We start from the raw sequence: 22500 nt of genomic DNA on the forward strand, positions 1-22500 counted from the left end.
TGAGAATCTGCTCAACCGTACCGGTGACGTTACACCGGAGGGTGTGTACGAGAGTACGTTCAGTGAACCGGGCAAAATTCTCGGCGCCGTGCTGGAATCGTTCTCTGCTGGGCGGCTTGGTATAATGCAGGAATCGTCGAACACACTGTCGCATGCGGCTGTCATTGCTGTACGGTATGCGGCGCTAAGGAAACAGTTTGGCACCGATCGGGATGGACCGGAGCAATCCATCATCGAATATCAGTTACATGTAGGTAGACCGTTCACGGATTGTTACTAATTCGATCGATAAGTTTCTCACATTACACTCTCCCGTTCCCGTTTCCTTTCCAGCAATGGCGCATATTCCCGTACTTGGCAGCCGCGTGTGTACTGAAGGTATCTGTGTTCGCAATGACGGAGACATATCTGGAAACGGTACAGAAATCCCAAGCCGAATCGAACGGGTTCGAGTTGCTGACGCAGATCGTGTCGGAAGTGCACGCACTAGTCTCCTCCTCTAAGCCACTAGTCACCTGGACGGCACGTGATGCGATACAGGAATCGCGAGAAGCTTGCGGTGGCCACGGATATCTGCGTTCGGCCAATCTTGGAGAGCTGCGCAACAATCACGATCCGAGCTGTACTTACGAGGGTGATAACAATGTGCTCGGTCAGCAGGCCTCGAACTGGCTCATCCGCCAGTGGAAGAACGCAAAAGTGGAAAGTCCCGTCGGTACGGCATCGTTCATCGAACGGCGTGATGAGATCTTACGGATGAACTTCGAGTCGTTCCAACAATCGGGAGTATCGGTGGAGAGCTCGGAATGTAAGTTACACGACACTATTCTCCACTTCTTCCTTCTCCGTTGATGGTTTTAAAGTAGGTCTTAATGAGTTTTTGTCTGTTTTCTAGTCATCGCGCACTGTTACGAGTGGCTTATGTGTTGGTTGCTGCAGCAAAGTGTTGCCCAGATGGACGATGCAAGCAGCCAGGGCATCGATACGTTTACCGCCCGGAACAATTGTCAGGTATATCGAGCACGGGACTTGACCCGTGCCTATGCCGAGTATTACGCACTCCGAAGCTTCTGGTAAGGATTCAAATCGTTTTCTTGGTATGTTCTATCTGATAATGTCACTACCGCTTCCACAGGTCACGATGTGCCCGGCAGGATGTGTCAGAATCGTTGCGGCCTGTTCTGTTCAATGTGTACCTTCTATACGGTGCCTGGTGCCTTGACCGACACATGAGCACGTTCTATACCGGATCGTTTGCTAACGGATCCGCCTTTGCCGATGCCGTACGTGGAATGCTGCTTAAAGTGTGCGGATTGTTGAAGGATTCGGCCGTAGCGATCGCGGATGCACTTGCTCCACCCGACTGGGTGCTCAACTCTGTGATCGCTAAATCGGACGGTCGACTGTACGAGAACATTCAGTCCGTGTTCATGACGAATCCGGGTGCGATGGAGAGGGCTGCCTGGTGGAAGGATATCATACCGACCAAGTTGCGTAGCAAACTGTAAATGGCGCAGGGCAGTAAGGGCTGTAGCCCCCCCCCCCCCCCTAAGGGTATTTTACTACGGGTTTTTTAAGTATTTTGTTAACAAATAACACCTGTTCCGTTGCGCGATGATGGCGTTATCACGATACCAATGGCCGTCAGCGTTAGTCTTTACGTGACTATGGCGGACCCTTCGATGTAAATGTTTCCTTGTTAACCGTTCAAAGTGTCTACAGTGTCTACGTGTGTTATGTGTATTAGCTGTGTCTGAAATGCCTTGTAGCGTTTCTTATCTGCCATAGGGGTAAAACGAATTAAGGCATTATATGTTTCTCGTTGGCATCACGGTCTATACTCACCTTATCCGGTATCGCTCCCGAAACGAACCATTTAGCGATTGTTTTTTTGTTGCTTTTCCCCCTAAATTGCAGTTTAATCGTAAGCTGATCTGTGCTTTACATCCTATTATCATTTTCTATCATGCAATCGTAATCTCTTTCATTAGCTTCTCTTCTGTATTTTGCTCGTTTGCAATCACGAATCCGGCAGGTGTAGTAACGTAAGTGGCGTGCCAGTTACGACTTGTGCACAACGACAGGACAAATCAATTTGTGACGTGAAAAATGTGTCTTATCTATACATACCTTTACTATTACTACTACTACCTTAAAGACGGCGTATAACCCGGAACCAACCTAGCTAGCTAGCAATCCAATGTTCGGGTGCAAAAGTAGGAAAAGATCTTATTAAAAGGAATGAAGTTGATCTAGGGCACATAAAAGTAAACGGTTACTCGTGTAGGAACTGTGTATAGTATTGTATTAGCCGATTTGTTAATAGGAAAAGGGAACTCTAGTGCTAGATAGCACTCAGTAGAGAAAAACATTACGAATTTGGAAACAAGTTGCTAGAAAACGATGATTATCTGTACTGATCCCCACGTATTATATCCCTTTCCAGTGTCGCCTTATTGTTCGATATCAGATATCGTACTGCTCTTCGGTACTCGTTAGCCGTGGTATGCTATTTAGGTCGCGGCTAGCACTTAGTACTTAGATAAATGTTTTCGTTTTCCTGTTTGCAAGCACCGTATCGATCGTATCGAATAAGCACCAAACCGGCTCGCCCCTTAATGTCTTCGCCCACCGAGGTAAACGAAATGCAAAGCATACAATACAAGATGATACAAGAGAACTTTAAGGATAGTAGCAGAATTGTAAAACGATTCTTTTCAATCATGTAATCCGTGATTATACTGTTCTGACCTCTTTCTTTTTTAGTGTTCTAGCACCACGATGGTGTGTCCGTTCGCATGTGTGCTCCCATCGGTCATCGCGCGGTCGTGAATGTGCATTTCTGACTCTTGTTGTTAGCAATAGAAGGGAGAGGAGAAGGGCACGATTTTCGATTGTTGTGCTGCGCGATGAAATTTAGTCGAAGTGGAATTAGAGAATCTATAGAAAATCTATGTTCATATACACCATCTCGTTTCCATTATAGAAACAATGGATAAAAAGTACAGGAGCACTGTGCTCCAATAAGCACACTTGTTCAGTCGAGCCCGTTTGCTGTTCGAGATATTCAAAACCATCGATCGTTTGATCGTCTAACCTTCACTGTCACCAGTGTTGGTTGCAAGAGAATGAATGTGCTCACGAGCAATTTATAAATAAACCCCTATTTAGAGAAACAAGTCGGATTGAATTATCGTTTCAGGAATGCAGATATTTTTGTTTACATTTATTCAATCTTTAAATAAGCCACCAAGCCAAATAGGACACTGGTCCTTTACAAATTGTATTTTACCCGGAACCGCCACCACATTTGTAACATTTTTGCAAACAAAATGAACATACAAATCGAACAAAGAATCCCCTAAATTGCGAGAATAATACAGGAAAGATCACGGTGGCAGGATGACTGTGGCAACAATACTGCCACACACTGGGAACAAACAATCGGAATCGCGTTCGGAATTCATCACATTTGGCGCTGGCAGTTTCTCACATGATGCTGCACTGCTCGTCGGTTTTGCTGTGCGATCCGTTTACAATCCGCGTACTATTACTGCTGGGAGGCGATCGTTTCATATGTTGACTAGCGGAATAGGACACCCCGATACGGCCGCCTGTTTCCTCGTGGAAGTACTTATCCTTTGGCACTTTGCTGGTTCGCTGGCGTTCGACCAGGGCCACCTCTTCACCCTCAGCATTGAGGAGAGTCGTCACCATCGTATCGGTAACCGTCCAGAGTGAGCTCTTCATAACCAGATCGATCGGTGGATCCGGCTTTCGATTGGCAACCGTACCCCAGATCGTTACCATACCGTTGCCCTCGATTTTACTGCCCTTGCCAAACTTGTAGCGTACCTCGGGAGCATCTTGAGGACGGCGCACCAGCTGCCACCCGTCCAGTGGGTACTCCTGCTTCGATTTGTTCTGAATCCGTACGAACCGGCCCTCGGGATCACACTCGCTCACCTCCACATCGCCCTTGGCCGAGGTCACGATCGAATAGTCGAGCGATTCATCCAGTGCGTTCCGTTTCCGCTTCAGGGAGGACGGCGTTCGGAAGAGGCGCGAAGCACTCGTGGTGCTCGTAACACTCGGTGTGATGTTGAGGCGCGTTTCCTCCGACGATAGCAGTTTGTCGTACGCGGCGATCTCGAGGTCGAGCGATATCTTGATGTCCATCAGATCCTGATAGTCCTTCAGCTGGACCGCCATATCGTTGCGCATTCGATCGATCTCTTGAGCCATTTTGCTCTTTTCCTCCTCGTAGCGCGTTCGCTCGAGCATCAACCGTTCCTCGAGCGAGTGGATGCGACCCTCGAACAGACCGGCCATTTCCTCGCGATTGATGCGCAGCTGATGCTCGTACTGATCGCGCAGTTCCTGCAGTGTCTGCTGCAGCTTCGTCTCGTACTGCTCCATCAGATACCCATCCATTTCGCTGATTTCGCTCTGCCGCCGTAGCTTGCTCTCGTTCAGCTCCTGACTGTGAACCTGCTCCTTGAACGTGAGCTCCTCGCGCAGACTCTGGATGTTGTTCTCCAGATCGACGCGGATCAGCGTCTCATGCTCGTAGTCCTTACGCATCGTGTCGAAGGTGCGGCGCAGCTTTTCCGCTTCCTTCTCTGCCTCATTCAGTTCCTCCTGTAGCTTCTTCCGCTCGGAGCAAATTGTGTTGTAGCTAGCGGTCAGCTCGATGCACCGCGACTCGTGCACCCGTGCGTCCTTCTCCAGTTCACTCAGTTCCTTGGTGCGGCGGTTCAGCTTCATGCGCAGCTGCTCATTTTCCTCGCAATAACGCTTCGCTTCTATCTCAAGCTTTGCCTTATCACGGGCCGTTTCATCGAGCAGTTTGCGCGCATCGGTTAGCTCGTGCTCGTAGATGGCCTTCAGCCCCGATACCTCCCGGTTGGCCGTCTCCTGTAGCGTGGTCAGCTCGTGCAAAAGGCGTGAGTTTTCCTGCTCCAGGTAACGGACGCGCTCGATGTAACACGCCAACCGATCGTTCAGGTTCATCAGGTTGTTCTTCTCACGCAGCCTGCTACGACGCGATGGGCTCAAGGCCGTCTCGATCCCGGCCGCATCCGATGGGCTGGAAACGGTGGAGCCAGAGGACGATACCGAGGATGTTTCGGCAATAACCGCCGGTTGCTCCGTCTTAACCGCCGACGTCGTGGTAGATGATGCTTTCGATGATGATTTCTTCATTTTCTGCGACATTTTCTATGGCAGACACGTTATTCCTCGCTCTGATTAGGTTAGGTCCGCGCGGACAGCCCGGGATATCTTTTACAGAGAACCGCAAAAATATTTCCACTGATCGTTCGCTCTCTTTGCGCTGTTAATGATGATGCTACCCAGTGCTTTCACTAAGTTGGCTTTTTGACACACAACAATTAAAAAACAATTACTTCGCAGGAACAGAATTCGTCCGACTGGCATCTATCGCTTACTTTATCTTTCACTATTCTGATTCAGTGCGCACACTAGACAATAGCCTTCGGAGCGATGGCCGATTGGCTGGAGGTTTCAACAAAAGAGGGGAATATGATCGTGATGAAACTGAAACGCTTGACCCTTCAAGATGGATAACGACGGGAGTTGAGCTATCGTAGCTTAAATACAAGGTGACAACGTTTCGTAGAATTATTGCCAGATTGATGGCAGAAAATCGCTTGAGAATAATCGGAATGTATTAAGTAAATAACTTTACTTTTTATTCTATATTTTATATGCTTCACAAGTTCTAATATTTTTTACGTTCACCTCCTTTTTTTTGTTGTATTTATTGGTTCTATCGCTGATTTCATTATGCATTCTTATTTCTCTCTGTTTTAGCCTTTTAAATGCAAGAAATTAGCGCCTCAGTTCAACGGGCGAATCGACATTCTCGTGTAATTTAATCCTTGATATTTGTCGTGAAAAGTGTACCACGATATCTTGTGCTCATCCACGCTTTGGTATCTTCCGTTCAGAAATGCTTTAAAACATTTATCAAACCACCAACCTCCTTCCCAGACTTCCGTACAACTATAATCTGCAATGCTATCATTGTCGCGGTCCATCGTTGAAAATCTAATTCCCCTGTGCGCACTCAAAGAATCGCCCGCAGTTCCCGTGTAGGCTCCGAGAGTTAACAGCTGATACTGCTCTGCTTCGCTGTCGATGGCAAATGAGTCGTAGCGCGCATACTTGTAGTTCCCTTCGAAATCTTTCAATTCCACTAGCAATTCATTTGATGAATGCGCTCTAATCCTAACCACATTTCCGCACCAGCTTGACCGAATCCATTGCGATAATCGGTCCAGTTCCGTTCGAAGTTCAACGTCCCATCAAATCGATGCTGGATGACCAACCAACCTCCATCGAATAGCGCTTGTTCGCAATATGCAACGAAGGGACGCGTTTGCTCATTTGCTTGGATTTTATATTTTCCTGACACCTTAGGGGGTACGGCTTGGCAGGACTGCAGTGGATCCAGTTGCAAACGTTCAATGTCGGCCAGTCGATCGTGTATCTGCTGATTGCTGCCTTGCACCTCGGTTATTTCTTCAAGTCCTGTTTCCAAACGTTTGAGAATATTGTTCTGCGTTTCTGCTGCGGACCTGCGTAGCTCTTGTACTTCTTGCTGTAACTCCAGTAATTGTTTCTTCAATGACTCCTGGCTGTTCAGTAGCATCTCTAATGCGAATCCTGATACACTTTCGGAAATTACTTGGTCCTGATGGCACTTTACAATCTCAGCAGGCACCTTATTGCTACTCACGACTACGACGAACAAGGCCAACAGGCACCAAACGGGACGGTTCATGATCGAGAGCGTGTTCTTGTAGGAATTATTTCTATTTTATATTCGATGGTCGCTCGTGAGGGTTTATAAAAATTCAAACAACGGAATATTTTGCAAACGAGTGCACTTGCTGTCGCGATCGTGATCACAGGAGAAGTGAAAAGACTCCCTTTGTGCGAGCTTAATGCATTCAACTCTATCTTTACACCGCTGTTAGCATCTCAATGTTACATTGAATCAGAGTACCGCACTTTACGCAAAGCCAACGCGACTTGTCTTGTTGAGTTAATGAATGGTACTGTAGCTCAATCTACCGTTTCTGCTTTGCATGAAGAATCGAAAATCCCCAAAGCTCACTATCAGCATCGAAAGGCCGATAATGAGCTAGAATCTCAAAAAAAAAATACAACATTATACAGGTCATAACGATAAGCCACTGGTAGATGCTACTGTTGGTTGCAAAACTTTGTTTCGAAAGAAACAAATCCCGTCACAACTCATACAACATAATAAAAAATACAAGACATAATGCAAACATAATTTTCTTTTTGTATTCAAACACATCGTCAATGAGAAACAGGATTAATTTAGTGACGATCTTCTCATTGTAGTTAAATTAAACTAGGCATCAGGAATTAAAAACGGAATTGCTTTTGACGCTGGTTAACTTCCAATGCAACATTAAAGCCGTGATGCGCCAGTGTAGCGATTGCACAAACAAACTGCAATCACGCGATGCGCCAGCAAACGCGACCCCCTGGACGGGCGCCATTGCACAATCATAAAGGATTCCTTTTAAAGCTACCCACTAAGTATCCGATCGATCGCGGCATTTGCAAGTGCTCACTGATGGTTTTTCTACCATCGATGGTTTACCCCGATCGCTCGTTAAGCTCCGTGTTCACCTTGAACGATATCTGCCAGCTAACATCCAAAACCGCGCAGCCCGCAATCCCCCATTCTTCGATGGCGTTAACGATTGGCCGTTTGACTCGATGCGCCCGTAGGAGCGAACAGTAGATTGATTTCATTGCAGCTCCAACCAACAAACGCAGTGCGCGTCGTGTGGGAACAAAGTGGCAAACGCGATCATCTCCTCCTCCTTCAACGCCATGAAGCTTGAAAGACTAATGTGGCTCATCTGGGTACCGGCAGTGGCTCTCGTATGCTCGCTGGCCAGTGGTGAAGAGGCAAAAACGTTTCCTGGGTAAGTGTATTTTGCTGATGGTTGGGAAAGATCCCACAAGCTCCTGAAACAAACATCCGGGTCGCGGTTTGCGAGAAGAATGGATTGTAAAAGCCGAAAATGCCCAACGAAACGAATACAGACCATCGTAAAGTTTGTGACTTCCTCTCAGTGCCTCGATCGTTCTGCCGGCCGTTCTACCGATCCTGGGCACGATCATCCCAGCCCTGCTTCCTGGTGCTCCCTTACCGGGCCTGCCCGGTGTATCCGTTTCCCACGCGACGTCCATCGCTACCTCCGTCCACATGAAACCCATCGCTATCAGGTGAGGACGTTGCAGCTCTTGTACCGAGGAGAAGATCGCCTTATGATCGTCTTCTTGCTTTCAGCCATAGTGGATCGGTTTCGACGAGCAGTAACACGAATGCTGGTGCCACGGCATCCATCGGTGGAGCGTCACTGACCGCTCAAAGCAGTTCCGGGACGGCCAGTAAAGGAACGCCACATCGAGCAGGCCCTCCCGCACCGCTGCTCAGCAAACGATGGCGAAAGTTCTTCCAAAAACTTGGCTAACTCTTTGATCGGTGGTCGATCGGTGCGTTGTCGAAGGTGGAATAAACAACCAAACATGGTGCCTGCGGTGTTTGCTTTCTGGCTTTCATTCTTTGGAGGGACAATCGATCGTTTGGCATCGAACGCTGCGCAACGCTAGAATACACAGCCACTCGTGGAAGAGGCTGTTGAAGAAGTATTCGCGTTTTTCGCGGGGAATTCCAAAGATTATGATGAAGCGTGACTAGCAAACGTGTGCGTTTTCTGTCGATATCCGGGAGGACAGAAAGGAGCGTGAATCGTTTGCATTGATCGCTGAATGATCAATCTTTAGCTGGAAAGATTTAACCTGCAACGTTGAGCCCTGACATGCGTTTTCTTTTACTCTTCTTTTAAAAAAATGTTCTGAAATTCTTACAGCTTCTTCTTGCTCAACATTAAATCGAAAAACAATTCCCCATACACAGGCGGGCTCTACTACGAGCTAATCTAAAACTAGCATTACAACATTGCCCTTTCCGGTGATCAACTGTAGTGTGCCCTCTCCTTGTTCACCCTGCCACACCACGTACACTGATATGATCGGTTCAACGACACGTGATCCTCGATCGAGGATTATTTAAGTTTCGTTGTCATCCTTGAACGTCCATTACGAGGCGTTGCCTGACGCCTCTCATCATCGTTTCTATGCTCATCCACCATCTTCCAGCTGAGTGAGCCGGCCAAAGAACTCTAATCGACCGATCGGCGGCCGGATTTCGTGTAGCGAATTGACCAAAAACTATCGCCGGGACTTTCACCAAAAATTTGCGTTCAAACCGGCCCCATAGTGTGTGGGCAAGAATCGTATTTGCACTCTCCTGCTCGCTCTCCTCTCTGTCAGCTTGTCTTTCCATAAAAAGGTACTTAAAACGTGACGATATTTATGATAAGCGTCGCCGACACAGGGTGTGCGATGATGCTCTCACCTCGCACATCATCGGCCCGGTTGTGCCCGGTGGTGCCCGGGGAAACAGGTTTGGTTCCTGGTGTTTTGTTGCTCTGCTCACATTTATATGGACTTTTCTTACCAGCCACATTCTCATTTTCTCCAGCCCACCGACGTTCGATCGTCGCTGGATCATGCTGGAGATACAGTTCGTGCCGAAGATCCGATCGCCGGTTCGCTCTCGCGTCACACCACCGGGAGAACGGCGAGGGATCGCGAGTATGTTTTGTATAAAACAACATCCAGCCAGCGGTTCGCTAACCATTCTCACACTCGACGCTTCCACGATCGTCTCTTTGTGGTGTCCACTCACTTACCGTTGCTGTTGTCTGTTCATAGACCTTTTTTTGGAGAGTCTCGATCACGATCCGGTGTTCTACAGTGATTGTGTGAGGAAGTGTAAGTGCACAAGTGCTCAAGAGTTTGGCGGAGGAATCGTGCGGTTCGTGTGGTTCGACCTGTGCCAAGACAGATGATTGATGGTCGATGATGATGGTGATGATGATGATGATGAGGTTGTAAACAATCGCGTACGATGTGCGGTGAAGCGGTCATTGGGGTTATCACAGCCCCCAGGAGCACCTAGACAGGAGATTGATGGCCCAGGCGCGGTGTGCAAGTGACACGGAACTGAGCTGAAAACCTGTGCGATCCAGACACCGCTGTACATCGAGATTCTTTCATGGACAGTGATCTATGGACAGATCGGTTCAGCACGTCGCAAACAGAACGATTAGTTCTTAAAATGTTGGCCAGCTCCAAGGGCAGTGCAAGGGTCGCTAAAAAGGGTTCCAGTGGACATCGTTTCATTCGCAACAACAACAACAGCGACAAAGGGGTGACAATTCCGGCAACAACGTCGTTATGTCGTGATCTTGACCGTGAATCCAGTGGCAGTTGTGCTATTGGAGGTGGTGGCCGCCACCCAGGCGACCGACTGTTAAGCCTTGAAATCGTGATAGGCGGTTCCGAGCAAACTATTGTGATTACTGCTGCTGCTGCTGCTGCTGCTGCTGCCGCTGCTCATCATTACAGCCCGTTCCGTTCTTTGTGGACGACCGGTTTTGGAGGTCCAGCACGATGATCTTCCTCCTTAACGAAGCACGTTTTCCTTACGAGCCCCGGGGGGAAGTACGTCGTGTTGGATTGGATAAACTGGTTTCCTAGCTAGCCGGTTCCACCGGTGGATATCTGCATCTACCAAGGAGGGGCTCCAAAACAGTTTGGGGCTTTTGAGTTATTGGATTTCTCTTCGACTCCAGTTGTGTGTCCAGTTGTCTTTGTCCAGTTTTGTTTCTGCCGTTAACTGGGTTATCGATTATGGAAATGTGATCTCCTTTTTTAGTTCGTCGAAGTTACAATTAATGTGTTCCTCGCCGATGGCCGACTACCTCAATTTTCTCTCACTTCTCCTTTATTTGCATTGAGTTCCGGGATTTCAAATTCTGTGTGCTCTCAGATCAAAGTTATTTAGAAACATGACGAAAACCTATTGCAAAAAGACATTATTTTGCATTATTTTTGCAAATTGCCTTTGAGATTGAACGAAGTTGCTACTGGTCATCCCTGCGATCCTTCTTTGTTTGACGCCAAAACGGACAGTGGAAAAAACGTTCCGCTCGATATCTTAAGCTTAAAAAAAAAACGCAGAATATTCTTCTTGTTGCAGCTTTTAGTTGAATAATGCAAACAACGTCCGTTCTGCGCCGTTCAACGCAACAGGTTTAATGTTTTTAGAGACAAAAAAAAGTCATAATCCTCTCTCTCTGTCTTCGCAAGCTCAGCGACCACGCCTGACCGCACCGAGCACAGATAAACCTCGCTGTCTGTCCAGAAAGACACGAAAAAGATGCTAATTTGTTGGCCTGGGGTGGCGAAGGCGAAGCGCGACGAAACATCTTCACGAAAGCAAACACATTTCATCACCAAACCACGGAACCGGTTCACGGTCATGAGCCAAAAAATGGTGGGGTGGTTTGGGTGACTTACTCGCTTACCATTACAATCTTTATAAACGCGATGGGAGATTTTGGAGGCTAGAATGTTGCTATTCTTGTAAGATTGTGTATGATCTTGGCTGATCACTCGTGGGGGACTTTTTTGATTTTCTTTTTTGCCACACCTCACTTGATGATAAGTTCTGCGCGACTTTAAGCCGCTTAACTAAACTGATGTATTAAAGGCCATGAGTCAGTACATTAGAAGTGGAAGGTGGCCCAGGAAATGAGCTGAAAGGAAGGATTGATGTGCGCTTGATGCGCAGTTGTGTCTGAGCAGTGACCGGTGCTGAACGCGATCGTGATCGTTTCGGTATATTACGTTTCATATCGCTGTGTTAAGGGTGATCTCATTCAGTTGTGCTCAAGGGTGGACGATTCTAAAAAGGATGAACTCACACAATGCACGGCCCCAAAGGTTTGTGCTGTACGATAAATGATAAGAATGCTGGAGCGTCAGTGTTTTTGATCATTCGAGAGGATTAACGATGCGTCAGCTAATACACCGAATGGCATTCGATTTTAAGTAGGCTTCGCTCGATTTGGCAACTTGTTCAACCAAAAAGGCAAATTTCACAATCATCGATAATCGGTTGGTAGTCGATGCCACACGGGGAAAGTAGTCTAGAGGCGAATCATGTACATTTTTGACTACATTGATTACCTTGACTGTAGCAGGGATAGCTGTTGCATTCGCTTATTGTTTCCAAGCGCCACTAACCTCCTCTGAATTTTTGCACTTTGCGTAGGTAACTTGATCGTCATGAAGTTTCTCATATTGTGTGCCTTCGTAGCGGGTGCTTCGGCAGGTAGGCTCCATTTGATCACCAAAAAAATCGCCACTCCCTGATGATGACTCACCGTTGACCCCGTTGGTTTGTGTTTCTTGCAGCCTACTCCAGCTCCCAGTACGGTGATGGAAAAGCGACAGGTCTCTATAACACGGTGTCGACGGCGGATGGTGCTTATGCTGATAAATTCCCCCATGGCGGCACAGGTTACAATGGTGGCTTTACGACGCACTACGTTAGCCCCAACGGAGGTGGCGTAGCAGTGGGCGCCGGAACGGCTAACTTTGCGCCCGGATTTGGCGGTGGCTTCGCCCCCGGTTACGGTGCTCCCGGTTTTGGAGGTCCCGGATTCAATCCTGCCTTCGGTGCACCGACCGTGGACTTCAACAACTTCTTCCAGGGCATCCAGTCCAACTTTGCAAAGTAATATGAAATGTTCCGTGTATTGATTGGGTTTCTTTTAGGTATCCGAGGCTCGTTAACTGACGACATCCCACCATTATCCTGTACTTTGGTGTCGGTTGTTCCTTCAATGTTTGATGGCAGTGGCTTAGGATCATAAGTGGTGATGGTTTATTGTTGGAATTTCCCTTCTATTCGTTCTTATATCGTAGAAAAAGGTTTACGGTATTAGCGCTATTACAACATAGCATAGATCCGTGAAAAAATGATCGCTTCGTTAGCAAGGAATAGCAATGCAAAGTACTGCTAGAACTAATATCCACCATGAGCACCAGCAATATAGCACACATACAGTCGAAACTCGCCAAAAAATGGAAGCAGTTAGTCATTTGATCCTCGTTTAAGCTTCTACAAGCCAGTTTAAATTGATCTTACCATTACTAGAAGTGATGGCCTGCGAATCACGATTTAATTCCCACGATATGCCAAGCACCATACTAAAGCACCGAGCACCGCGTAACGACTTGAGGCTTTTGCTTTAAAGTTTGTGGCACTATTCCTCAAAGTCAATTATTGCTCTTTTAATCCTTCTCTTCTTTCGCTTCCGCTCCGCTCCACCGGGTGATAATTATTCTCATTAATGTTGGCCATGCCAATGCGGTAATCCGGTGCTGACCGGATGTGTGTCGGAACCACATCTATCTTTCGATTCGAAACAACAACAACAATCGATGCGGATGGTCACGGGCCATAAAATGAACTGAAGCGCCATGACGCAATCGAGAGCCGGTCCGGGAGCAGCAGTATCGGCTCGTGCGTCGCTGCTGGGATCGCCAAGGCAGAGACCTCGGACGCAAGATCAGATCAAGTAATTTCAGCTCGTAGCTCGGCCTGCTGCACGTGTACGCACGGCTCATTAATCCTAATCTCGATCGGAATCGTCATCATACCAAAGGTGGTCGCCTGCACTCGCCATTCGCCATCGAGACGCGTGTCTGAGATGCAGCCTTCCGGCTCGAAACATTCATTCTTCCAGTGATTCTCCCATCGATGGTCGCGTGCGATTGTACGATCATCACCAGCTTAGTATTGTGTCCATGTGTTTGTGTGTCTGTGTGCGCTCGAGTGACTCATCAACGTTTGTCCCCGATGTAAAGGATCCCTTTTGGCTAACATTTTCATTATCCTCATGATCTCCTAAAGCTCTCCCTTCATTCGGTCCATTAGAATGTGTTCAATAACCTAAAGGACAGGTATCGCACGGAGAAAACTCAAAGACGAATTATGCTAACGCTAGACTCCTTTGCTTAACTCTCTCTTCCATCATCTGCGCAGTCTGTATCAGCAACAGTTTGCCGCACAGCAGGCTCTGTTCAACAACATCCGTCAGCAGCAGGCAGCACTCGCGACGTTGAATGCCGGTGTCCCAGTGTACGCGTCCAACTTTGCCTCCGGTGGTAACTATGGAAACGGAGGTGGTTTCAACGGTGCCAGCTCGTCCGCATCCTATGGACCGGGAGGATTCCATCAGACCGCTTCCATCTATCCCAACAATCCGGTAAGCATCTGAGAAACGATTCGATGTCTTGTTCTTCGCTAATGATTCGCTTTTTACTGCTTTTAGGCCGTACCCAACGTTGATACCCGTTTCGGAGGATCCGACCAATCGACTACGATCCAGAGTGGCAGGCCAGGTAAGACAGTGGCGACCAGGTGGTTCGAGAAGAATAGATTCGAGATCAGATAGAGTTTATGCGCCCCAAACACGGATTGAATTAGTTTGAACTGGATCCATGTTTTCGTCCATCCTTCAGTCAATGAGTAATCGCGTCCACACAACATAGTCACACCATGCGCGACGCAATTTTTGGGAATTCCTACCGAAATTTGCAATTTTCGTTCGTTTCTTCTCGTTCACCCTGCCACAGGTTACGTTGGAGTGTCCAGCTTCTCGTCCTCGTCGAACATCAATGGCCAGACGCATCGCGAGGCGATAACGTCGGTGAACGATAATGGCAAAATTACCACCCATCGCGTCCACTCCTAAATGCGTCACCGAAGCACCGGAAATGCCCAGCAGTGGCGGAGAGGCAGACAGGAGTGTAGCAGTAACACCGATCGATCGCACGGACTAACATCACACGGAACACACACCAACGGACGGAAAATTCGAAAACAATCCAGCGCCTATTGCGATACCGGAGAGCGATTGCTGCTCGCAGAGGCAACATATGGACCACTACTAGCTTCATGTTGACTACGGATTGGAGCGTTGCATAGCAAGCGATGATCAAGGAGAGGAGATGATGCCCGACTAATACCTTCCTGTGGACTGGAACGACCTCTAGACGGTGCTCGATGATGTCAACACGTACTTACCGCTGACAATTTATTTTTCACGTGGTGTTTTAAACCTGTATTTGCAACATCCCGTCGCTGGATGTAACTAGTGATTGACAATAAAATCCCTAAGCTATCTCATTCAAGTCCTTATCTTTGTATTCCATGCTGCGTTAGCCTTCGAATGAATGTGCGATGCTCAGTTCATACATCATCCTGTGGGGTCAAGTGCGGTGTTTGCACTTGGGCGAACGGGACTGGGGCAACAGTCTTGGCTGACCTAGACCGAGTTAGCGTTTACTGACATTCGTTGGCAGCGTAGCTTCCGCCTTTCCTGTGCCAAGTCGGAAGTCGGCGCAAATCAAAAGGTCGAAGGAGGTTGGCACGTTGGCCGAGCAAGATGAACCGAGGCGCCGTCAATCGGACTGAGTGTAGTTGTGTCTACAATCGGCAACCAAAGGACACGAGGAGATAGAAAGAGATGAAAGAGAGTGAATTCCCCTGATAACGGAGTATCAATCGGTGGTCTGGCTGGCGACGATGACGACGGTTCATGCTGATCTATGTTGCTGCTCCACAATCCATATAACTCGAGCAAGCGCTTCTCCGATCAGCTCAGTAATCGCCGTGCAGTTCAACAGGCAAGCAGCATCGGAACCAGTGTCCTAGAAGAAGCGGAACAGGAATATAGCTTCAAAGCGCAATTGCATTCAGTAAGAAGTGCTCTGTCGTAGGAGAAAGTGTCCACACTGAACCGTATCGAGCATCAAACGCACCATGGGGAAGTCGGTAGTGCTGCTGACACTACTGTTTGTCGGCTATGCCGCTGCAGGTAAAGTATACTAAAGCGAAAGGCACGGCAGAGTGCATCTAGAATCCCGGGGGCAATCATACTGATTACAGCGCGCGTGTGTTAGTGTATGTGGAGTGGCGTGTCGAAGGCTTCGAGAACCGAGAACCAAGAATATTGTGAAAGCTACATGATGATGTCATGCTGGGCGTGTGTTTTTTTGCTGGCCTTATCAAAAGAAATTCGAAGATTTCCAAGAATCCTATCAGTGTTCTAGCATGTTCTAGCTCTAGGAAGAGTGCTAGTGTTACACGTGTTGTTGCTTGGAAATCGAACCTCTTCTGTTAACCACAAAATGGTTTCTTTCACAGGTTCTGCATCGTGGTCCGAAGACATTTCAGTGCACAATAAGTAAGTAGCTGGGTGAGTGGGAAAGAATCCTCATAGTAAACACTATCTCAATGATTGTTGCATTTCATTCCATGCTCTTCTTCCTTTTCGCACCTGCACTTCGATCTAATAGTCAAGCGGTGACAGGAATGTAAGTATTCACAACTGCTCCTTGATAAATAACCAAGTGATCTTCATTTTTCTCTTTTTTCATGACTTCCAGACACTACTCCCAGCACGAATCATCTGTTAACGCAGCACGACGAGCAGCCGCAGAGCGTCTGCAACAGGCCGCAGCATTGGTGGCCGCAAGCGCACCAGGTCCTTGCGACACACTGTGCTACAACGGCTACACGGCCGATGCCGGCGATGTGGAAACCATCGGTCAAGGTATCGTTGGATTCACATCAACTGGCACCGCCGCCGGTGGAGCCGTATCTGGAGCGTCACAGAAGTACTCGTCCTCTTCACGCGTCCACGAATCCAGCGTCCAGAATGTGCACACTGCAGTTCCGGTTCCCGTGCCCGTTCCCGTCTATCCCGCTACCGCGACCGGCAGTCGGTCAAGTTTCAGTAGCTCATCCTCCTCCCGACATCACACCGCTTCCCAGGTTGCTCAGCCGGTTCTAGGGCAGCAGCAGCAACTCTACGCTACCCATGGTCTCGAGCATGGCCGTACCCATTCCAATGTAGTCGCCGCTGGTGGAGTACGGGAAGGAACGTACATACAGCCGGTGGTCTATCCGGTCATTGCCCCGGTTACTCACAGTACCTCACAGAGTAGCTACGGACGATCGAGTTCGGTAATCAATCAGCGACCGGCTACGGAGACGGTTTACGTTCAGGTTCCGGTCGTCGATACGGCGGCAGTCAGCAGCAACAGTAACTTCAACACTCGCTCCAGCTATGTAGCGTCCTCGGATCAACAGCAACAGCAGGTGCAACCGAGTCACTACTCAAACGCGGCTAGCACCGGGTATGCAAACCGGAACGAGTATGCTTCGCAGCATCAGGATCAGCAGTACCGTCGGTATCCTGCGAAGAGCACAACCTACGTGCTGTACTCGAAACCAAGCGTACCCGTTGGCACTTACTATGCTCCATCGCGATCGCATGTTGAGGAAAGTGCTTCGACCACTTACGATGCTTCGGGGCGTGTTGTGAACCTGGCCGGAGCACAACGGACCTTGAACGAGCGCACGGATGAACAGCGTACTCAGCGGGTTCACGATAATGTTGGACGCGTTCTAGTGGAGACCGGTGCTCCTCTGGGGGAAACATACGGTGACGAAGTGGATAGTTATGTCGATCGATCGGATCAGCAACATTCGTTGAGGGTAGCGAGTGGTGCGGCTTCCGGATCCCAGCGTACCGAGCATCAACAGCAACAGCATCAATACGTTCGCACTGGTTCGTACGTTCCGACGGCCCCGGTACAGCACACGGCAGGAACGGCCAGTTCTCAGCAGTCCCGGTACAGTAGCTCAGCGCACGCGACGGAATCACAACGACGCCAATCGTATCAACCGGTCGTTCACGTGGATACTCCACTGGTAACTCATGGCGCAGCCGGTGCTGGTTCCAGTGTGGCCACATCCGAGTACGAAAGTACGCTGGAGCAACGTCGCCAGAGTAGCGGAGGATACGTACCGATCGTTGCTCAACCGGTGGCGTCCGGTGTAGCGAGCTCATCCTCCTCCAACCGTTACCAAAGTGCTCATGAACAACGCAGCACGAACACTCTTGCCTCTGGGGCCAGTACAGCCGGTAACGCAGGATCCGGATATTACAATGGAGGCGTTGGTGCGTCCGGTTATGGAACGCAGTACGCGGCAAAGACAAGCTCGGCACAGCATAGCAGCAGCAGCAGCAGCAGCAGCAGCGGAGGTCGCTACAGTAAGGCTGGATCACCCAGTCTGCAGTACTATCCGATCACGAACGATGAGATGGGCCGCCGGTTCGGTGGTGTCGGTGGCAGTGCCACTGGACTCGGTGCTAATGCCGATCTCGAAGGGATCATGAGCGAAACGGAGCTGCTGGCACGGGAACAGGCCCAGAATGTGCACAACGGAGCGGTGACCGGTAGTGGAACGATCGATTTGGAGAGCCACCGGGAGGAGGATGGATTGGGACGGCTTCCGGGAGGATTCCAGAAAACCAAATCCTGGTCCAGCAGCTCCAAGTGGGCCTCGGAGCAGAGGGTAAGTGTGAAGAGGAATACGGTGCCCTTTAAATGTTTGTCTTCACAATCTACTTTCTCTCTCTCTCTCTCTCTCTCTCTCTCTGTTTACAGTACGGTTCCGATGGGAAGCCCAAGACCTACAGCATGCTGTCGACGGCCGAGAGCGAGAAGCACAACATCAATGGCAAGACGACGGGTTATAAGGCGGCCACCACCACGCTCGAGGATGACGGTAAGGTCAGCACGTACAGTCTGCACACGGCGTGAGATGGCCGCGGGAACAGAAGGTGCAGAAGGATGATGATGAGAAGATGTTCGGACCAGTTCCTGGTCTGGTGAAGCCATTAATTTATGTCGATTGTTTTAAGTAGCGTGGACCAATAAAACGCTAGAATCTAGTTACGAACGGATTGGTTTGGTCTTGATTTGCAGCAAGAATTTCTCGGAAAGAACTCACCCATCGGGCACGAGCACTGGTAAACAGCTTCTCATGACGATCCTTGAGCCGGGTGTACTTGAACTCTCACTCGCTGGATGCTGATAAGGACCGCGATGCTCGAAACTGAAACCTTGGCAGGTCACTTGGTACGCAGTAATCCAGCCCCTGATAACTAGGTCATAACAGAGTGAAGAAACGTAGCGAGGAATGTATTTGTGAGGCCAAATCGATGAAAGAAGCGCAACAGCAAGCACACGAAGGGTCGCAAATCAGTTCGGATCGGTTTCGCAAATAACTTGGTGGTTCCAGACCAAAGAGGGTGGTGATGCGATTGCTCGGTGTTTTCGTGGTTGTATTGCTCACTATTGGAGATGCAGCATTCGGTTGTAAGAGTGCTCCTGTTCATGGGGTTTATGCTGATGGACGTATGAGTCAAACGATTTTCTTTCAATTTCAATTTCCCCCCACAGCTCCAATACTGGAATGGGCGAAAAAGGATGGTGATAGTTTGCTAGGGTAAGGCCAGTAAGACAGAAAGACATTTCAAGCGCCCTAAATGCTTCTCTACCACAGGAAAGTGTCGAATATTAAGAGTGCCGTCTACGAGCGAAAGCGTGAGTTTCTGAATGGTGTCAACGAGCGTGTGTCGAAGCTTCTCTGGATTCCTCCGCTGTCTTCAACCACCACAACTACGACCGAGTCTGTGCCAATGGTGGATCCGATAGAGTCCACCACAGGACAGCAACCGAGCCTCTGGTGGTGGCAAACGACACCAAAACCCTTGATCAGCTCTACGGTACCGTCAACGATTGGAAGCACGCCCAGTGCTCCGCTTGTTGTGTTGCAGGATGATACCGATCGTCTGGTGTTTACCGTGGCCGATACGGACGAACTGGAGCTACCGAATGTGTTCATGGTACGCCAAAAGAGGGTCCTAAGGTCCACCAACATCTCACTAACTACCGTTCACTGTGTTCCAGTATGCGCGCAGCAGCTTCATCCCCGCAGATCAACGCCTCACGGATTCGATCGAGTTCGTGGAGCCCCAGATACACGGACGTGGTCCAGCTGCTCTGCCATCGACGACACCACGCCATCGAACGGATCGTCTGATTGTGTTTTAACAAACGTACAAAGCGTAATAAACTAAACACTTTCGCCTTTATTGGTCCATCACAGCTCGTTGTTTTACGTGGTTATCCGATTCATTTGATTCACTTTCAGAAGACTGTTTGGTGACGTCGGTGGGCTCCGCTGCACTCCGGCCAGCTGGTCCGGGGTCCGGGGTAACCGTAAAGCCGGGCAGTGGAAGCGCAGTCACCGTGACGGCGTGATTGCAACCGACCAGCCCCAGCAGCTCCATCTCTTCCATCTGGTCAGCATCGATCGGATGCGGTGCTAGGGAGTCATTAGGCGCGTATTAGTAGTCGATCGTGACAGACCGGAGTGATCCTCCATTCTATTACCTGCAGCACAGCTGGCCAGTAGTGAGATCGTAAGGAACAACAAACCAATCGCTGTGAAATTATGCTCTGTATGCATTTTGGAGTCGAATTGTTGGACACAAAAAAAAAGAGGAAACCAAAGGCCAACACTTCCACTAGAGATCACGCACGGAACTGTCTCTGACTGTCGACGTGCGGACTGCAACTGATCACCGGTTGGTTGGTTCGGTGGTGGCTGAAAACTGCGTCGTTTGGTGTAGTGGCGTGTAGTAGCGTTTGAAGCATAACGCGGTCCATCTTATCAATTTATTGGACGATCTGTTGGGACTTCCACGCGCCACGCACACACTCACCCGCAGTGCAGTCTCTTCACTCACTGTCCGCTCCCAAGGAAACCCTTTTCATCTCATCCCCTGGTAGGCGTAGGTGAGTTTCGTGCGTGGCTGTGCTGGTGATGGTCGATTCTCTAATCCACCCAGCCTACTCGCTCTCTCTCTCTCTTTGTCTCTCAGATGCATCAGGTGACATAATCGCTTCGCCCTGCCGTTGCCCCGGGCGACGATCAATCGAAAGAAACGACGAAAAGTGTTTTGGAAAAAAAAAGTATGTCAACGGTTTATTGGCTCGTAGACAAGGGAGGTTGACGAGGGACCCCAAAAAAATAAAGAGGGAGTAAAAGGGCTTAGGGACGACATCTTATCGACTAGCGGGGTGATGTGACACGATGTGAGGTGGTGATGGTGGTTGTGTTGTTGTGAGAAGGTTGGACCGCGTGTCCGCGTTCCCCGATCCTAGGAGCGAATGGAGCGGTACTGTCGCTGGTGCTGGTACGCCTCACTCGGTTGCACGTCCACCTTGTTGTCCACCTTGTTGCGGGGGTGTTGCGGTGGTGGTGGACCTGCCGGTGGTAGAACGGGATTCGATGGCGCACGTGCGGCCCACGGTTGGTAGATGCTGCAGTAGCACGGCTTCCAGTCAACCCCGGTCGGATGCTGATGTTCCGTCGATTGATGGTGGTGGTGGTGGCCCACATTGTACGGAATGTAGCCCTTGTAGTACGTCTGATGATGAGGACCTGCGGAACCGGTGACAGTGACAAGTGAAAACGGGGTCTACAGGTTGATCCGATTTATGCTCGATGATGTCCAGTAGTATTTTTAATGTTCTATGATCTCAATTACTCTTGTGTTCATTTAAAACTAGGCTATTAGACTAGAAATTCGAATACTATGTGATTCCACAATGTTCTAGCACCGATCAAAAACACACAGGATACCTTTTCAAATCGATTGCCAATTAAAAAGACTTGGAATTTAAAGGAAAAGACTCCTTTTTTCCATCGTAATTATTAATGTTGGTTTCATACCAACTGTATTTGGTATGCAACGCATAACGTCGAAACAAATGCAGTTTTAAACGTAAGTTTTTAAATTTCAGGAAAAAGGTGATTGGTGATTTTTGAAATATTTAAATAATTTGTAAGATTATGGTTCGATGTAATATTTATAAAAAGCCTTCTCTTCTTCTAATTGTCCTACACTTCAGATAAGATTCCACTCCGCAAACAGTTCAATCTTTAATTAACATCGCGGCACACAATCGCTCACCTGCATTGTCATGATCCACCCGTCGGAGATAAGGTCTCTCGGTCGTCCAAATGGCCGTCAACGTATGGGGACGCTTCCATCCGTCGTACTCTCCGCTGACACGATTCCGATCATCATTACCGTAGTAGAAGCTGGGTGACGTTGGCCGATGATTAAGCGTCACTACAGGCCGGATTCCCGGAGAGCCACGTTCCGGTGTTGGTTTTGGTTTCGGTTTCGCCGGAGAAACACCGGCCATCCCTTTGAACACGGGAATGCTAGCATTATCATCATCCGGCTCACCATCGCTCGGCCCTCCATTACGATCCTTTTTGCCACCCGTTCCACCGGTTCCGGTGCTGGTTCGTGTTCCGTTGCGATCCTTTTTCACCTCACGATCCCCTCCACCGATGTGCGTTACGGTGCGCGTGTCATTTGCCGATTCTTCCGAGATTTCGATCGTAATGTCCGTTCGCACACCGACCGATGGTCGCTCGACGGACTCCGACCCGGAACTACCGGAGCTGCCCGAACTCGACTCATCGCTTTTCGTTTCCGGTTGTGGTACGCGCTTCAACTTTTGCGTATCGACCGTTACCTGAATTTTGGGGAAGTTCTTGTAAAC

General features: G+C 49.0%; 9 protein-coding genes across 15 annotated transcripts in view; 5 read left to right on the forward strand and 4 right to left on the reverse strand.

Annotated features, from left to right (window-relative positions):
• LOC126581402 (peroxisomal acyl-coenzyme A oxidase 3) overlaps positions 1-1543 on the forward strand; it is a 7341-nt gene extending 5798 nt beyond the window's left edge. For all 3 annotated transcript variants that reach the window (XM_050245019.1, XM_050245017.1, XM_050245020.1), the window contains 4 exons: positions 1-250; positions 334-808; positions 896-1073; positions 1136-1543. The exon at positions 1-250 is cut by the window's left edge and continues 674 nt beyond it. In XM_050245019.1, coding sequence (XP_050100976.1) covers positions 1-250; positions 334-808; positions 896-1073; positions 1136-1508 — 1276 coding nt within the window. In that variant the 3' untranslated portion in view covers positions 1509-1543. The remainder of the gene's footprint in view (positions 251-333; positions 809-895; positions 1074-1135) is intronic.
• A 1647-nt stretch (positions 1544-3190) lies between these two features.
• LOC126581403 (lamin Dm0-like) lies at positions 3191-5449 on the reverse strand. The gene has a single exon (XM_050245021.1). It carries the CDS (start codon positions 5215-5217, stop codon positions 3490-3492), a length of 1728 nt encoding a protein of 575 aa, XP_050100978.1. The 5' UTR covers positions 5218-5449; the 3' UTR covers positions 3191-3489.
• A 399-nt stretch (positions 5450-5848) lies between these two features.
• On the reverse strand, positions 5849-6676 carry LOC126577599 (angiopoietin-4-like). Its single transcript, XM_050239361.1, is given in 2 exon segments — positions 5849-6232; positions 6235-6676. Coding segments are annotated over 2 exon segments (813 nt in total). The 3' UTR covers positions 5849-5861.
• A 1127-nt stretch (positions 6677-7803) lies between these two features.
• LOC126569348 (uncharacterized) lies at positions 7804-8603 on the forward strand. The gene is made up of 3 exons (XM_050226371.1): positions 7804-7994; positions 8146-8298; positions 8363-8603. The coding sequence occupies exons 1-3, from the start codon at positions 7900-7902 to the stop codon at positions 8544-8546; spliced, it is 432 nt and encodes a 143-aa protein (XP_050082328.1). The 5' UTR covers positions 7804-7899; the 3' UTR covers positions 8547-8603.
• Positions 8604-9719: 1116 nt separating this feature from the next.
• LOC126570933 (spidroin-2) lies at positions 9720-15189 on the forward strand. 5 transcript variants are annotated; one of them, XM_050229070.1, is made up of 8 exons: positions 9720-9912; positions 12260-12319; positions 12403-12441; positions 12508-12724; positions 13470-13571; positions 14039-14261; positions 14328-14397; positions 14632-15189. In XM_050229070.1, exons 1-8 carry the CDS (start codon positions 9735-9737, stop codon positions 14748-14750), a joined length of 1008 nt encoding a protein of 335 aa, XP_050085027.1. In that variant the 5' UTR covers positions 9720-9734; the 3' UTR covers positions 14751-15189. The 5 variants fall into 5 exon arrangements, with proteins under 5 accessions (XP_050085027.1, XP_050085026.1, XP_050085028.1 ...); XM_050229073.1 differs by lacking the exon at positions 9720-9912 and adding an exon at positions 11742-11928; XM_050229069.1 differs by having other exon boundaries at positions 12403-12724.
• A 474-nt stretch (positions 15190-15663) lies between these two features.
• LOC126570374 (uncharacterized) lies at positions 15664-18815 on the forward strand. The gene is made up of 5 exons (XM_050228098.1): positions 15664-15875; positions 16205-16244; positions 16357-16374; positions 16447-18424; positions 18517-18815. The coding sequence occupies exons 1-5, from the start codon at positions 15821-15823 to the stop codon at positions 18670-18672; spliced, it is 2247 nt and encodes a 748-aa protein (XP_050084055.1). The 5' UTR covers positions 15664-15820; the 3' UTR covers positions 18673-18815.
• Positions 18816-19019: 204 nt separating this feature from the next.
• On the forward strand, positions 19020-20009 carry LOC126569118 (uncharacterized). The gene is made up of 4 exons (XM_050226000.1): positions 19020-19230; positions 19315-19360; positions 19418-19760; positions 19825-20009. Exons 1-4 carry the CDS (start codon positions 19170-19172, stop codon positions 19966-19968), a joined length of 594 nt encoding a protein of 197 aa, XP_050081957.1. The 5' UTR covers positions 19020-19169; the 3' UTR covers positions 19969-20009.
• LOC126577604 (uncharacterized) lies at positions 19987-20694 on the reverse strand. Its single transcript, XM_050239375.1, has 3 exons — positions 20667-20694; positions 20311-20586; positions 19987-20242 (listed from the first exon to the last, which is right to left on the reverse strand). The coding sequence occupies exons 1-3, from the start codon at positions 20692-20694 to the stop codon at positions 20007-20009; spliced, it is 540 nt and encodes a 179-aa protein (XP_050095332.1). The 3' UTR covers positions 19987-20006.
• Positions 20695-20906: 212 nt separating this feature from the next.
• LOC126569514 (uncharacterized) overlaps positions 20907-22500 on the reverse strand; it is a 1825-nt gene continuing 231 nt past the window's right edge. The window contains exons 1-2 of the mRNA XM_050226664.1: positions 21897-22500; positions 20907-21364 (exon numbers count right to left, since the gene is read on the reverse strand). The exon at positions 21897-22500 is cut by the window's right edge and continues 231 nt beyond it. Coding sequence (XP_050082621.1) covers positions 21081-21364; positions 21897-22500 — 888 coding nt within the window. The 3' untranslated portion in view covers positions 20907-21080. The remainder of the gene's footprint in view (positions 21365-21896) is intronic.

Source organism: Anopheles aquasalis, chromosome 2 (genome assembly GCF_943734665.1).
Source record: "Anopheles aquasalis chromosome 2, idAnoAquaMG_Q_19, whole genome shotgun sequence".
Taxonomy (NCBI): Eukaryota; Metazoa; Arthropoda; class Insecta; order Diptera; family Culicidae; genus Anopheles; species Anopheles aquasalis.

What these genes read in the sequence shown, in the direction of transcription:
- LOC126577604 (XM_050239375.1), bottom strand. Translation starts at nt 20,694, where the DNA reads ATGAAAAGGGTTTCCTTGGGAGCGGACA. An exon ending in GGTTTCCTTGGGAGCGGACA is followed by an intron (nt 20,587 to 20,666) that starts GTGAGTGAAGAG and finishes TAAATTGATAAG; the next exon opens with ATGGACCGCGTTATGCTTCA. An exon ending in ACTGGCCAGCTGTGCTGCAG is followed by an intron (nt 20,243 to 20,310) that starts GTAATAGAATGG and finishes ATGACTCCCTAG; the next exon opens with CACCGCATCCGATCGATGCT.
- LOC126569118 (XM_050226000.1), top strand. Translation starts at nt 19,170, where the DNA reads ATGCGATTGCTCGGTGTTTTCGTGGTTGTATTGCTCACTATTGGAGAT. An exon ending in TGGAGATGCAGCATTCGGTT is followed by an intron (nt 19,231 to 19,314) that starts GTAAGAGTGCTC and finishes TTCCCCCCACAG; the next exon opens with CTCCAATACTGGAATGGGCG. An exon ending in AGCTACCGAATGTGTTCATG is followed by an intron (nt 19,761 to 19,824) that starts GTACGCCAAAAG and finishes ACTGTGTTCCAG; the next exon opens with TATGCGCGCAGCAGCTTCAT.
- LOC126570933 (XM_050229069.1), top strand. Translation starts at nt 9,735, where the DNA reads ATGTTTTGTATAAAACAACATCCAGCCAGCGGTTCGCTAACCATTCTC. An exon ending in CGTAGCGGGTGCTTCGGCAG is followed by an intron (nt 12,320 to 12,402) that starts GTAGGCTCCATT and finishes TGTTTCTTGCAG; the next exon opens with CCTACTCCAGCTCCCAGTAC. An exon ending in GATCCAGAGTGGCAGGCCAG is followed by an intron (nt 14,398 to 14,631) that starts GTAAGACAGTGG and finishes ACCCTGCCACAG; the next exon opens with GTTACGTTGGAGTGTCCAGC.
- LOC126581403 (XM_050245021.1), bottom strand. Translation starts at nt 5,217, where the DNA reads ATGTCGCAGAAAATGAAGAAATCATCATCGAAAGCATCATCTACCACG.
- LOC126569348 (XM_050226371.1), top strand. Translation starts at nt 7,900, where the DNA reads ATGAAGCTTGAAAGACTAATGTGGCTCATCTGGGTACCGGCAGTGGCT. An exon ending in GAGGCAAAAACGTTTCCTGG is followed by an intron (nt 7,995 to 8,145) that starts GTAAGTGTATTT and finishes ACTTCCTCTCAG; the next exon opens with TGCCTCGATCGTTCTGCCGG. An exon ending in ATGAAACCCATCGCTATCAG is followed by an intron (nt 8,299 to 8,362) that starts GTGAGGACGTTG and finishes TCTTGCTTTCAG; the next exon opens with CCATAGTGGATCGGTTTCGA.
- LOC126570374 (XM_050228098.1), top strand. Translation starts at nt 15,821, where the DNA reads ATGGGGAAGTCGGTAGTGCTGCTGACACTACTGTTTGTCGGCTATGCC. An exon ending in TGTCGGCTATGCCGCTGCAG is followed by an intron (nt 15,876 to 16,204) that starts GTAAAGTATACT and finishes TTTCTTTCACAG; the next exon opens with GTTCTGCATCGTGGTCCGAA. An exon ending in AGTGGGCCTCGGAGCAGAGG is followed by an intron (nt 18,425 to 18,516) that starts GTAAGTGTGAAG and finishes CTCTGTTTACAG; the next exon opens with TACGGTTCCGATGGGAAGCC.